The 14,565-nt window shown below is 38.2% G+C and overlaps 1 protein-coding gene across 1 annotated transcript in view; it reads left to right on the forward strand.

Moving 5' to 3' along the window:
• Positions 1-11,504, forward strand: part of Arl5b (ARF like GTPase 5B) — a 29,048-nt gene extending 17,544 nt beyond the window's left edge. The window contains exons 4-6 of the mRNA XM_075970557.1: positions 2,242-2,325; positions 4,558-4,709; positions 5,908-11,504. Of these exons, the coding sequence (XP_075826672.1) occupies positions 2,242-2,325; positions 4,558-4,709; positions 5,908-5,956 (285 nt within the window). The 3' untranslated portion in view covers positions 5,957-11,504. The remainder of the gene's footprint in view (positions 1-2,241; positions 2,326-4,557; positions 4,710-5,907) is intronic.
• Positions 11,505-14,565: the final 3,061 nt, after the last annotated feature.

Here is a 14,565-nt window from a genome sequence, read left to right on the forward strand (position 1 = left end):
TATATTGCACAAGAGGCTGGGTTCCCAGTGTTCTGTTGCACACATAATTATATTAGAAATCATGTAGACCCAGACAGGATAGACTAAGGAGCGTGGTGAGCATCATCTGTAGAGATGAATGTGTTGGCCACTGACGGGTCCCGAGAGGGCAGTGCGTGGGAAAATTCCGTAGAGAGCTTGTGTGCAGAGCTTCAGAGTGGAGCAGTTTCTGTTGTTTTCTTATTATCACTCATTCCTTCAGCATTAGCTTGGGGAATATACTATATTGTCTTCATTTGTGCTTGGTTGTCTGTCTAGGGGCGACTTTCTCATAATGCCATGTTTAGTTTTATCATTTAGAATAATGTTCAGTTACACATGTAAGCTTTCTTTGTAAGGAGGGACAGCTAAGAAATCGTGTTTTCTAAAGTGACATTTTATAAAATGGAGCTGAAAGAATATAACACAAAGAATTTTTGATGTGCACGTTGCCTTTTAAAATAAAATAGAACAAACCACTTTGTTTTCTGTGTGGTATTCCAGTGTAGTGCATGAACCAGAGTGGCATGTTGTGAGTCTGCAGACATTAAATGCACTGGGTTCTCTTCTTCACTGAGGTTGAGCAGCACAGAAGTGGTTGGTGAGCAAATATGGTTATAAGGCAGCGGAATACGCATTTGAACAGTAAAATACTACTGGGAGAATAACAGTATTTTAATATGCTCAGGTGGCTGAAATACCTTGTCAGAGTTCACTGTCAACACTTGCAGTTGACCCCAGCGGTGAAGAAAGGCAGTTCTTACACACAAATAGGATGAGATGGTTCAGGCTGGACCGAGTGCACTTACAGCACCTCAGAGGGGTAGTTTTTGAAATTGCTGACAATCTGGGCTTAACCTCGGTTTAGAGATATCTTATTACTCATGCTATTAGTATTACATGCTCTCTTTGTAAACCATTTCTACAAGTATATCTCAGTTACCACAAAGAATTTATTGCAACACACCCGCACAGTCCATTACACTTCAGCCTGCTTCACTGTCACTTTGTCCTCCCTCGTAATCGTGCTCTGAGGAAAGCCTTTACTTTGATATGGCCTCCCAAAGTGAGCATCTCCTTTGTAATGTAAGGAGCTCCGGGCATTAATTCCTGATAGCTTCCTCCCATTAATCCAGTTACTTCCTGGTATTCTGCCCTTTCTTTGCCATTCTCCCCTTTCTTGTAGTATGCATTGAGCTTACACTGTAGTTGGTTATCCTGTAAGTTGATTCCAGCCTCTATTGTAACTTGATTTATGTTACTCTCATATTCTATAAGAGGGATGACACTATTTACCCCTGAGTTTTTAGCCCTTTCTTTTATACACTGTTTGGTTTAGTAGCTCCATTTCACTATTTTCTTGTATGTACTTAACAAAGTTGTTTTTATTTAGTTTTTCATTTGCTTGTATTCTTAATGTTTAAGACTTACTTCAGACACACACACACACACACACACACACACACACTCCTATCTCCCACCCTACCCCAACACAAAGGCACATATGCAGAGATTCTCCAGTTTTCCTTGTCTTTTCTAATACCACCTGCCTTTTAGCATATTAACGTCAGCGCATGCAACTTGGCACAGTTCAGCATGCTTTCTTCTTGAGCTTTTATTGCTGAAATTCCTTCTGTAAAAAAATACCTTATTCATTATTTTTGAAAAACACTTCTTCTCTGAAATTAGCTCTTTTAATTAATAGGCAAAAGACTTTATATATAAATAAGTAATCAATTATTGTCTAAAGTTCAACCCTCCTAATGCTGCAGCCCTTCAATACAGTTCTTATGTTATGATGAACCTCAACCAAATTATTTCATTCCTATTTCAAAGCTGCAATTTTGCTACTCTTGTTAACTGTAATATAAATACCTTATATGCAGGATATCTAACATGGGGGGGGGTCATTTGATCCCCATTGGTGTAATGAATTGTAGAATGAAGGCTTTGAAGTTTAATGAGAGTATTAAATTCCTGTTTTGCTGTAAACATTACTTCTTATTACGCACAGTCAGGAGCTTTAGGAGGTTAGGTGTTGGTTCGTGCCACCATCTGACTTTCCTGCCTGCTGTGCTTCTGTGTCAAGCTCTCTCTGGTGGAAAAGCACTGGTGCTGTGGAGCAGTGACGATGCCCAGTGAGAGCTAATGTCACTGCAGTGACTTTGCAAAAGACTCAACAAGCCACTAATTTTCTTCCTTTATCTTAAAATTGCCTTCTAGTTCATCATTCTTGTGGTCGATAGCATTGACAGGGAACGGCTGGCTATTACAAAAGAAGAGTTATACAGAATGTTGGCTCATGAGGTAAATTTTGAAAGCAAACCTCTAAAACCTGGAATAAGTTATATGTGTCCTGGTTTTGTTTTATGTAAGGATTAATGTGAAACAGTGTTGGCCATTTTATCATAAGCAGAACTTTCTATATTAAGCTGTGTCAAAAATCACATATTTTCAATCCTGATAATTTGTTTGATATGATTATTAAAAGCTGTTTGTTTTTCAGCATTAAAACTATTGATTCCTGCTCTTAAAAAATTGATATGCTGAGATTAGGAGTGGAGGGTAGCAAAACTTAAATGTCTTTCAGCCAGAAGTTTATAATAACTTTAATGAATGATTTGAGGTAGTTTGATTATAAATATTTGAGCTATAAAAAAGTGACAATGAAACATATTCTTGCACATGCTATTTAGCATAAAGTGTGAAGTGCATTGTGGGATCTTCCAGTATGGTTTGCTTTCTGTCTCAGATGTATCTCGAATCTAAATGTAGTAATTGTTATTCCTGTGCATATGTGTAAAATACTAAATTCCATGTTATCTTTGGTAACTTGCACTTTTTTCATGTTTGTGTGTTAAAGTTGATTTTGTAAATTGACATACACAGTAATGATATTTAATGGTGTTTTCATATAGTGTGTCTCTGCCTGCCTTCACCAGCCCTTGTCTCCCCCTTTTCTTTTTTTTTTTTCAAGGTTGTCTATCAGCCTTGGCTGTCTTGAAACTAGCTCTGTAAACCAGTCTGGCCTTGAACTCACAGAAATCTGCCTGCCTCTATCTCAGGAGTGATGGTGTTAAAGGCATGTGCCGTTAAGCCTTTTTTCTTTCTTATATTATTTATTGACTGCAGTTTCCCCTCCCTCAGTCTTTCTCCTCACCTCCTCTTCTCCCCAGATCTACCCTTATCTCTTCAAAAAGAGCCCGCCTCCTGGGACATCGACCAAATACAGCATAACATGCTCCAATAAGATTAGACACATACCATCACGTCAAGGATGGATGAGACAGCCTAGGGGGAAGAAAAGAACCCCACAAATAGGCAAAAGGATCAGAGACAGCCCCACTCCCACTGTGGGGAACTCCAAGCTACTCAGCCATAACATATATGTAGAGGACCTAGGCCAGATCCTACAGTCCCCCTGATCTCTGTGAGCCCCCATGAGTCCATCAGTTGGTTCTGTGCCCTTGTGCACCCTTGCTGGTCCCATTACTGCTCTCCAAATAGTCCTGTCTGCTTTCAGACCACACTAATTCCATCACTTTATTGTTCTTGTCCCCGTTCTTCTCCCCGGAGGTCTCCTCCTACCATGCTCTTTACTACTTTGATGACCACTATGCTCCTGTGTACACACACAAACTAAATTTAGAAATAGATGCATATATGAGAGAAAAATACTTGTCTTTCTTAGTCTGGCTTATTTCTTTTAACATAATGTTCTTTAATTCCATCCACATTCCTTAAAATGTCATATTTCATTTTTCTTCATTGCTGAAGATTTTTATTGTTTATATACCTCATTTCTTTGTTCTTTTGCTAACAGACGTCTAGAGCACTTCTGTTGTAGGCTTCTAATGATTCGTGCAACAATAAACGTGGATGTGCATGTATCTATGTGGCCTGTTGGCTTAAGAGTTCTTGAGGTGACCCAGTAATGGTATAACTGGGTCATACGGCGTTATTTTTCTAGTTTTTTTGAGGGAATGCCACAATCCACCATAGTGGCTTTCACCTGCCCCAGCACTGTAAACAGGAGATTTAGCTATGTTAATAATGTGCACTGCCAAAAACTGTGCACATAGCTGAAGTTCATGACTTTGAGAGTGACACTACTTCCCTGTGTATGTCACAGTTGATCTAGTTTGTCATATTGTTTTAATTATAAAAAAAAAAACCACCAAAGCCACAGTGACCACTACTAGTGAGTTTAAAGTTCTGTAAAGGCTAATAAGTTTATCACTCTCGCCTGTATAGAGTATCGCACATGTAGAGTGTTTATTTTCTTATCAGTCTGACCATTTTTATCCAAAAATAGAAAAATAATTATACTTTATTAGGATAAGCATTAAAATGTGATTATTTTAAAATTAAATGTTAGTATAAGAATTTTTTGGGAAATAGAGGTCTTTCATATAATTAGTTTACAGGTGTATTTTATGCTCTCACTTCAGAGTTTAATTTGTTTATGGTGGTTGACATATAAATCTGATTTGTGATTGTGCACAGGTTTGCTATTTCAGTATTTTGTGTCAATTGCAGGATTTAAGGAAAGCTGCAGTTCTCATCTTTGCAAATAAGCAGGATATGAAAGGGTGTATGACGGCAGCCGAGATCTCCAAATACCTCACCCTTAGTTCAATCAAGGACCACCCGTGGCACATCCAGTCGTGCTGTGCGCTAACAGGAGAAGGGTAGGTGGGATCCGGGAATTCCCAAGGTCCTTCCACAGTGCTAGGACAGCTTTACGTCCTTGTCCTCACACCTTTTATTGCTTTTCTTAAAAATGGTTTTTATATTGTTTCTCAGGCTTAGATGTTGGAAATAATTCTAGTGAACAATTTACCAGCAAGTTCTTCATATTTTTTTTTAACATAAATGCAGTATTTTTAAAGGCATAAGCAGCTTTGGAATTAAATGTTTAGAAGTTGGGTTTTTTGCACATCTGTGGCCTTCATCATTTACTTACTAAGCAAAAACTGTGAGGCCACCCGAATTAAAGAGAAAGCTTTAAAGAAATTACACATTTCCTGAAAGGAGAGTTTTCCCCAAGAATGTATCTCCTGTATTATCAAGAGTCCTTTCAGGAGGCGTCCTTCTAGAGAAGAAACATTTGACAAAAGCTACTATAGTCTATTCTTGCTTTCCTGTGAGCGTGACTGTAGAGGGTGCTAAGGAGAAGTGGGGGGTGTCATAGTGTTTTTACCTATTTATGCCAACGGTCCTCATATCAACCTTATTGCTTAGTTTTTCTTATATTCTTTATATTTTTTTTATTCTTTGCAATACAATAGCTAGGTTTTTAGAAATTTTAGAAACTTTAGAAATTGGGTGAATAAGGAGAAGGTTTTGGTGTTTTTATAGTGGGTTCAGCTCATTTTAAATGGGGAGAATGGGTGTGGTATTTTCAATCTTGATGGAAAAACTGGATAAACTTGACATAAGACCAGAGCAGTTTGCCACTTTGTTTGAATGGTCAAGATCATTTTGTTTAAGTGACTCTTCCATTAAAATTTCACTTAGGACATTATTTGAAATGTGTCTCTGATGGACACTAGGGATCTGGCTCAGTTGCTAGACTGCTCACACAGCATGCATAAATCCCTGGCTGCTGTCCCCATTACTGCATATACAGGGTGGTGTATGCTTGCGATCGCAGCCTTTGTAGACAGGGTAGAGGCAGCAGGATCAGGAGATGAAGTTCATACTTTCTGCATAGAGGATTTGAGGTTAAGTTGTGCTGCATGAGACCCTGTTCCTTGGGGGAAGGGGGTAAAAAGTTGTCACCAATATCCGTAACTTTTGACTGTAACATGAACGTTTAGGTAAGTATGGCTTCAACCTTTCAACAGAAAGTTTCTAATTTCTAAAATACTTCTGTCTTTTGTTTAGGTTATGCCAAGGTCTAGAGTGGATGACCTCCAGGATTGGTGTGAGATAACTTTTTGCCTGAAAAAGACTTCTCTATTTATTCCGTGACATGAACATTTTTCCTAACACCTTTGGCTGCTGAGGCAGCAGCATGTTTAATTTATAACAACACAAACCTCTGAGCAACACTTGAATCAAGTGCCGCTGGCCTGGAACATAAAGATGTTTTCTTACCTTTGTTTCAGATGCACTAATCTTCAGTCGGATGAGCATAATGTGTAACTAAGTTTGCAGCAACAGAGCTCTTCTGACTGCCTGTTCTAACTATTCGGTGACTGCCTTGTAAAAACTGTTCGTCATATATTTCATGTTATCCAAAGTGTTGTTAATGTCCTTTACAACCGTTTCTTTCACTTCTTGGGCACCACTCCCTCCTTCCCAGGTACTTAGGATTTGACAGAGCCGTGGTAGGAATCGTCATGGACTACTCCTCCAGCACGAAGCATTTGTTCTCTGCGAAGCCGTTTCATCTTCCGGACAGAATTACTTATGATGAAAATCTACCTAGAAGCTGTGTATGCGTGCAAACATCATGAATACTTGCCTTTAAACTTCCCTCACCTCATTGCATATCATAGTTTAATTTTAAGTTTCTCTTTGCATGGGAATTAAGTAGCCCATTTATTTATGTAACGAATTAAGTTCATTTTTCTGCTAATAATATTTCGTTAAAAACACACGGTGAAGCATGAATTGGAAAGCCAGCTTCAATGGTAAATATTATTGGCTTCATTTGATAGCTTAAGATTTTTTGCTGTGTTTATAACTGTCAGAATTTAGTAAAACACACCAACATGGAATTAAGCTATGTATGGACTCTTGGAATATGTTTTTCATCAATTTGCTGCCTGTTTTATTGTCAACAAATCTTCAGCTATTCTGTCAGAGATCTCGTACCTGCTTTGGGCAGCAGGCAGAGTTTGAATAATCCTTTTTATTTCTTAGGTGTGTAGTAAGTAGTATCTCTCAGAGTACCTTTATCACCAGCAGTATGTTACTGAAAGGCAAAATAACATGGCTTTTCTTTAAACTGGCTGAGGATGATGGGAAAGAGGCTTCAGACAGTTATTCTTCTTCTTATTCTTCTCTCTCTTTTTTTTTTTTTTTTTTTTGAGACAGGCTTTTTCTAAGAAGTTCTTGGCCTGGAACCCACTAGGTAGAACAGGCTGTCATAATCTTAGCAAAATAAATGCTTTTATTGGTTCCAAAAATGAAAGGAAGAGGCCTACTGGACGGTATCAACTGTTCCCAAGGCCGGTGTCTCGGATGAAAAAGGAGGACAAGGGTCATTTGCTGTGTGGAGCTCTGTGGAAAGGATGTAATGTGTACTTGGGGGTAATTCCTCATTTGCAGTATTTTTTATTTGGATCAAAATCAGCTTCAGTGTTCGTAAATACCTGCTCAAAATTGGTATTTTGATTTCAGGTTTTTGTATGTAAGTTGCCTTAAATTTTTCTCTCTTTTCAGGTATACTCGCTTGTTTCGTTTAGTTAATTTAGTTGAACTTGATATTTTTATTTAGTGTTTGCACCCTTGATCTGAGAAAGTGGCCAGAGGAAAAGTTTTCTGGGCTGTGGGAAATTGTTTAAACTTTGAATCTTTTCTTAGTGATTCTGTGTCAAGTAGAGGATAAGTTTAATTTTCTTGTGTGTTTTAAATATAACTCATAATCAAAGGTGAAAGAAAAAAACAGATATAAATCATTGTGGGTGGTGTTTGTTGCTGGGGCGGGGGGACTAAGAAAATACCAATTACCTAAAGCACACTTTGCCTGAACTTCACTTCACTATGTTGTTTACCATGAATACAAAAAAATTCTCTTAAACCTGTCTTGAGACGAAGCATATTTACCGCCCCCATATCTCTTCCTTTGAAATAATTATTTGCCTTCTTTGTATCTAATGAGATTGGTTGGTTCAATTTTCTTCTGTCAGATAATATGGTTATTTTTATACTACCATGTCAGCATTATATTGAAAGTGTTTTTAATAGTTTATTGTATTTTGCCAAACAGCTACTAATACAGATGCAGATTTGCTGTTTGTTAAACGTACAGTTTATTTTACTTCTAAATCCTTTTTTAAAAGCATCTGATTAGTTTGAATTAGAAGCAATGTTTGTTAGCCATCTAAATATGAAACCAGTGTTCAAGTAGACATCGTGCCATTGACTGGGATAGGGTCCACTAGGAAGTCCCATTTACAGCAGCAGGAAACTAGAGAATGCTTGGACCCAAGCACGTGTGTGATGCTAAGCATTTGACTTGAATGTTCACTGTAAATCAAATGGCTGTAAAATATTACTTGATGAATAATGTAAATTTGTGATGGTGCCTTTGTTCCTTTGAGATGAGTTCTCAGTTTTTTACTCTGTTCTTTAGGGGTCACATTAACAGCTGATGAGATGGAGCGGGTGATGTGAGTCTTGTTCTCCTTTGTCTCCTCATGTTATTTGACAGAGTTTGTATTGTACAGAAACCTCCCATACCTGCTTTACACCTTATATTTTTTAATTCACAAATGGAGGAATTAAGTTTATCTAGAATCTATTCAATATGTTACTGCCAAAAGTGCAAAAACAAACAAACAAAACCCCACTACCCTTGCAAATGAATTGTGCCACTCTCTTACCTGAGCATGTCGTCTTCACCCAGAAGCACATTGAGAATCCCTTTAGAAGTAGCACTCGCTTTTGTAGGGGAATGCACTAAATATTTTTATTCTTAATGTGATTTTATTTCTTAAAACCAGAAATATTAATATATATTATATATAATCTATTGAAAACTGAGGATTGAATATGTAACGTTTGCTTTTTAGGGTCTTGTGTTAACATTCTTAAAGGGATAATACTTTTATTCCATATTCACTAGAGAAAATATATATTCATTTCATTCTTTTAAAAGCAGATTTAAATAACTCCCTTTGTAATAGCTCCTGCCTCTGCATCCTCAGTGCCAGGATTACCATTGGTATTTTAATTAAATACAATTTGACTTTCATTGTAGCATAAAAAGAAAACAATTATTTTCCTGTGGAACAAGGGAAGGGTACAGACAATGCTATAAATAATGGTCTTTGATCTGCCAAGTCTGCCATGAAGGAATCTTTGAAGAAAATAAAACTTTTTAAGTCTTTGATGCTGTATCTCAGAACAGATTAGAAGCAGAATTGTTTCCAAGAGCATTCATTTAATCCTTCACCCTGTAAAAACACAGGGATTGTTCCTCTACCTGGTGAAGTTTATGAGTTAACTTTTTATCTGTGGCTTTGGAACAAAATCCCCACACACCCAAACTTTAGTTTTAAAGGTCCTTTACTCTTCTGTCAGTGGGTCACCTCAAGATACAGCTTATTGTCTTGTATCTAGCCAAACATTGCACTGACTATCTAAAGAAATGGATTCTGATCTAATCTAGCCACTTATTTTTGTTCTTCCCAAACCAAGGAGCTTTTAAGTAAACTAAGTCTCAATGTTTTTCATATTCTAAAGCCTTACACGCTATTACTATTTTTTTTAAATCTAAAATAGTAGGGAAATGCTTGTGGTACCACATTTAAGTTGTTTTGTTCGGTGTTCAGTTCCCACTAGCGGTTTCACTTCCTCCCTTGTTCTGTTTCTTGCCTTAAGGCATCTCAAACACTTGGGCTTTCCCTTGTGGCTGGCTCAAGTCTACTGAGGCGTGAAAATGGCTTGTGTTGAAGGTCACCAGTTTTCAAATGTCATCTTTAGTCACTCAATGGAGTGTGAAGACTGACACCAGGAGCCACGTTTTGAAAGCAAGGTATATTTTAAGGATTCTAGGTGACCAAAGCTAAATAAACAAATTCAAAATTAGGCAAGCTTTGTGTGGTAAAAATCAACTAAAATTATGTAAGAAAATATGGATGTGATTTTTTTTTCCTTCTTTGTGTTTAATTCTGGCAGTATGGGAGAAGAACTACTCTAATTGCTTGTATTATGGCTGGAAAACCCGAGAGCAGTTATCATGCTGGGTTAGAATCTGGAACGCTAATCACACAGGCGCATCTTGATTTTTTTTTAAAACTAATTCTCTGCATTTTCTCCTGAAATGGAGAAATAATAATATGTGCTATATATAGACTGAGTATAGAAAACGAAATGTCTAAAAGAATGAAATATTTTCTTGCACAACTTATCAAATTTTAATTTTAAAAATTACCTCATTTTTTTTTCAGTCCACAAGGTGCTTTAAGTGTCTGGGGTATCGTGCAGTGCCATAAATTCCCTTCCCCCAAATGTCTTGGAATGTGCCGAGTTCCCAGCTGAAGCAAGTGCTAGGTGGGGCTGTTGTTTAGTTCTTTGTGTCCCAGCAGCTGGGTGAGCGCGTGAGCCAGCGCTCACTCGCTGGTGAATCAGTTAGGGACAGGAAAGTCCTGTCATTTGATCAGTGATGATCGACTCTGGCTATCAGTGTGTTCGGACAGCAGATGACCATCGCTTGATCTCGGGAGTTCATGACTTATGGGCGTGTTTTAGTTGGAGTAATGAGAAACTAGTCATTTTCGTGTATAATTTCCCTCAGGAAATTCAGGGACTCCTTGGAGCCCTGTTGATTCTCTTGGAGTAAACTTTCAGTCTAGTCGCGAACAGTTTTCATCATGGTTTTGAAAAAAGTTTAGCTGCTGTTCCACTGAAATTGTAAAATAAAATGATGGCTACGGCTTTTCCAATTATGAGAAAGTTTTCTCTTTCCCCATTTTGACTGTTCTGCAGATGTAGTTTAAAATAAGAAAAGCAAATTCCTGGCTGTTATAGCCCTGCTGTCCTGTTTATTCTAATGGGAGTGTAATGATTGTAATTACACATTGTCGTCTCCACACATAACTTGGTGCTTTATATAACATTAAAGAGAAAGTAGACCCTGTACTCATTATACTTCTAGCTCAGACTGCAAAACTCTTTAAATGTACATATATGTTCATTTCATAAGATTTAAATAGAAATTGTTATCGGTTGCATCTCAGGCTTTGTGCAAGTGTTCTGACAATATCTTTGCCAAGCAGTTTGGTCTAATAGAAGATAGAATTAATAAGATCAGGGTAGGGTCCCATCTCTTTGTGGGTCCTCTGGTGTTTATACAGGAGGAAATGATATTGCCCATATCACATACTGCTTCTGAACCCTCAGCAAGCAACCTAAATGTGTGAAATTGCTCTAATACTTAAGTGATAACCAAGAAAGTGTAAAAGCAAATGCCAAATGCGTTTCACACCATCACTCCCCACGAGTGGTTCCAAGCTTGTTTGATTGTGAGGTTGTTGAAAAGACATGGGTTTTGAATTTTAATACTTTTCACTATCACGAAATGTTATCTTTTATATATTAGGTCATGGTCATGATTTTTTTATTTTTCAATTATGTTCTAATGTATTGTGTGCATGCCAACTTACCCAAGTACAAAGGTGCGGCTTGCTCTGGAATGTTAACTTTTAGGCAGGTTTTGGCTCATTTGCAATCATGGTGCAATATAGCATAACATCTATTTGTTTTCAGTCCACAGTTTTATTTTTGTCATAATAAATACTTTTCCAATATGAAGTGTAGCCTGTGTTTTCTTTTGAAGATGGAGTGTAGTTTAATAGCCTCTGTGGTTGTCAGTGCTAAGAACCCAGGTAAGCTAACAGCAGTTTTACAGTGGTGATATCGTGGAGGCTCATAGAGCCCAAGGTAAGAAACAGCTCAGTTCCGCAGCTCACAGACTACATACTGGAAGGTTGTGCAGAACCAGGACTTCTGCCTCTCTTTCTTAATTTCCCATTGAACCTGACTCCTATTTTTTTTTCCCCACATGGCAGCTATGATACCCAAGTCTAATAGTTCTTGTATTTCTTTGTACAGGGGAAAAGTCAGCTCATTGTTAGAGTCTTAGAAAAAAAATTTCCTTGTTTCCTAAAGAAATTCATTCACTAGCCTGAATATAGCCAGTTGACTTCTTTGATCCAAACATCTGGCTAAGTAGAAAGTATATTTAAACCAGGGGATCCTGGGAAGAAGGAAACCGTGTAAGAGAATGCTCGTATGCTGTGCCTACATTCGCAGCTTTATGAGCAGATTGAAAATACTATGTTTGTTATTTAGATTCCTTTAAGTAGTGGCTTTTAGTTAAAAAAAATACTTTCTCAGATTCTTTGAGAGTGTGAGGAAAGATCACTAAAAAAACATAGGGAATTGGGAACTTTGTGTCAATGGTTATTGTATTAGTTACTTTGTGTAGCTGTGATCCAATACCTGAGAAACAACTAAAGGAAGATGTGACTGACTTCAGCATAGTTTTAGGGTTCAGTCTATCAGGCCAGACAGGGAGGGAAGCAGACCTGCCCAGTTCCCATGGGGAGCCTATGAAACAGAGAAATTCACCTCGCAGACTACCCCATAAAGTCTAATAGCCACACTGTTTTTTGGTCACTGCCTCATACTTGTGAGGAATTTTTATGCTTTGTGGGAAAGATTTGGGGTTTGGCTGGCTAGTTGGTTAGTTTTATTTTCTCAGCAAGAGATTCTTGGTGTCATGTAATTTTTACTAGTTCAAAAATTTAACTCTTCCTGGAATTGGTAATGTAAGCCTGTAATCCTTTCATGGGGATGGTGGATGGGGGTAAGAGGATTAGGAGATCAAAGCAAGCTTGGGCTACATGAGACTCTGTCTCAAAAACAACAATAATAAAACATTTTATGTATGGATATAGTGAGCAATTGTCAAATATTTATTTAGCCAGGTATTGACCCACACTTTCTAACCCCAGTACTCAGGAATCTGAGGCAGGAGGATGTTAATTTGGAGGACATCCTGGGCTATAGTAAGACTTAAAAAAAAATAAACCCAGTAATTAACCAAGAACAAGCTGATGCAAAGTTGTGTGTGTGTGTGTGTGTGTGTGTGTGTGTGTGTGTGTGTGTGTGACTTTATGGACTCTAGGGCCTAACTGGTAGTAAATAATTTAAAGAAAATTATGTGCATATTGAAAGACAGTCTTAAAATGAACCTGATAGTATCTTAATGTAACCTTGAAAGAATATCGATGTTTTTTAGGCATATTCTAAGTTTTCGGTAGTCAAGTAACGTTTTGCTTTGTTAAAATACTAGTTAATCAAAATATGAGATACCAAATGGGTGAAGCTAGGGAATATAATTATGTATTTAGACAGTCTGACTGTGACTCAAGACTGACATGGGCCTGATCGTCGTGCTTCAACCTTGCTCGTTCTAGGGTTGTTGGGTGCTCCATACATTCAGCTCTAGTATGAAATCCAGTATAAATGCTATCTCTCTGAACAGGTTCTGGCGTTTTCAAGCCCAAAGTTTCCATCTTCATTGATAATACAGGGACTTTCCTGTAGCTGTTACCCACTGAGCAAACAGGCTAGAGATATCCAAGTGGCTTGTTCTAGGGTGTAATGATAAAAATGGCGCTGTACCCCGAGTGGTCCTTGAGCCACAATGGGCAGCAGACACCAGGCAGGAAGCCTCTTGGCAGAAACCAAGACAGGCACACCATATAGAGTGAGGTTGGATATGGTTAGGGGAGAGGCAGGGAGAAGGGAGATGAGGAAAGACAGGAAGGTGGGGAGAGAGGAAAGGGCTCAGACTGGGAGCAGATCAGCTTGCCTCTGCTGAAGGGGGAGGAGGAGTAGGTGGGAGTCCCTTACCTCTTAAAGGGACAGAACAGACCATTATAATCCCTTTGCTGCAACTGCCACTGATTATAGGGATTGTTTTGGTTTAGGTAGCATGCCTCTTTAACCCATGATATGCTCACTTACTCCCCACAACTTGTGGGTACATTCCTATGTGTGTTGAAAGGCGCTCAACAGACGGGATGTTCTTTTCTCACCAGTGTTAAAATGTCCTTATTTGTAAATTCATTGCTACATAATCTACAGGAGACAGTTTTGCAGGTCAACAAAAGGATTAATTATGTCCTTACCACCCACTCTAGCCTTCCCTAGAAATAGCTTCCTACCCTTGTGACTCAGATTCATTGAGTCCTTAAGAATCCATTTCAGAATGTAGTCAGAATACATCTCAAGGTGGGGTCAGGTGATTATTGATTCACTCCAAACCACTGAATGTCCCAGGATTTACATAAAAAAATCTGATGGGTTTGTGGCTTTGATTTCCCATTCATTTCATTTCTGGAAGTCTGTGATATTGCAAGAAAAGTTTTCCACTTGTATTGTGGTGGCAGGGATTGAACCTATGTGGTCTACCCCAAGCTATACCCATAGTCTTTTGAATTATTTTGGCTTTCAATTAATCCATTATTGCCTTGGCCTTCCTTGTTCTGCCTAGGAGACAGAACTTAAACTCGAACCTTTTTCTACACCTGTCTGGATTTAATAGTCTTGTAGTACCAGCCTTGGCTAAAAGAAAGTATATTCACCACTTACTTCCTCAAACCCTGGATACATAATAGCAAAAGGATTACAATGGGCCTTTTTCTCACAGAGCTGTGACGTGCAGTTCTAGGGAAGGGCATACCTGTGTTAACAATTCTACAAAGCTAATTAACTGATTAGAATTTAAATGATTATAGAGCATATTACAGGTCCAGAAGCAAATTATCTTTGTCCACCTTCGACCTTCTCAATAGGCAT

Source organism: Microtus pennsylvanicus, chromosome 4 (genome assembly GCF_037038515.1).
Source record: "Microtus pennsylvanicus isolate mMicPen1 chromosome 4, mMicPen1.hap1, whole genome shotgun sequence".
Lineage (NCBI taxonomy): Eukaryota > Metazoa > Chordata > Mammalia > Rodentia > Cricetidae > Microtus > Microtus pennsylvanicus.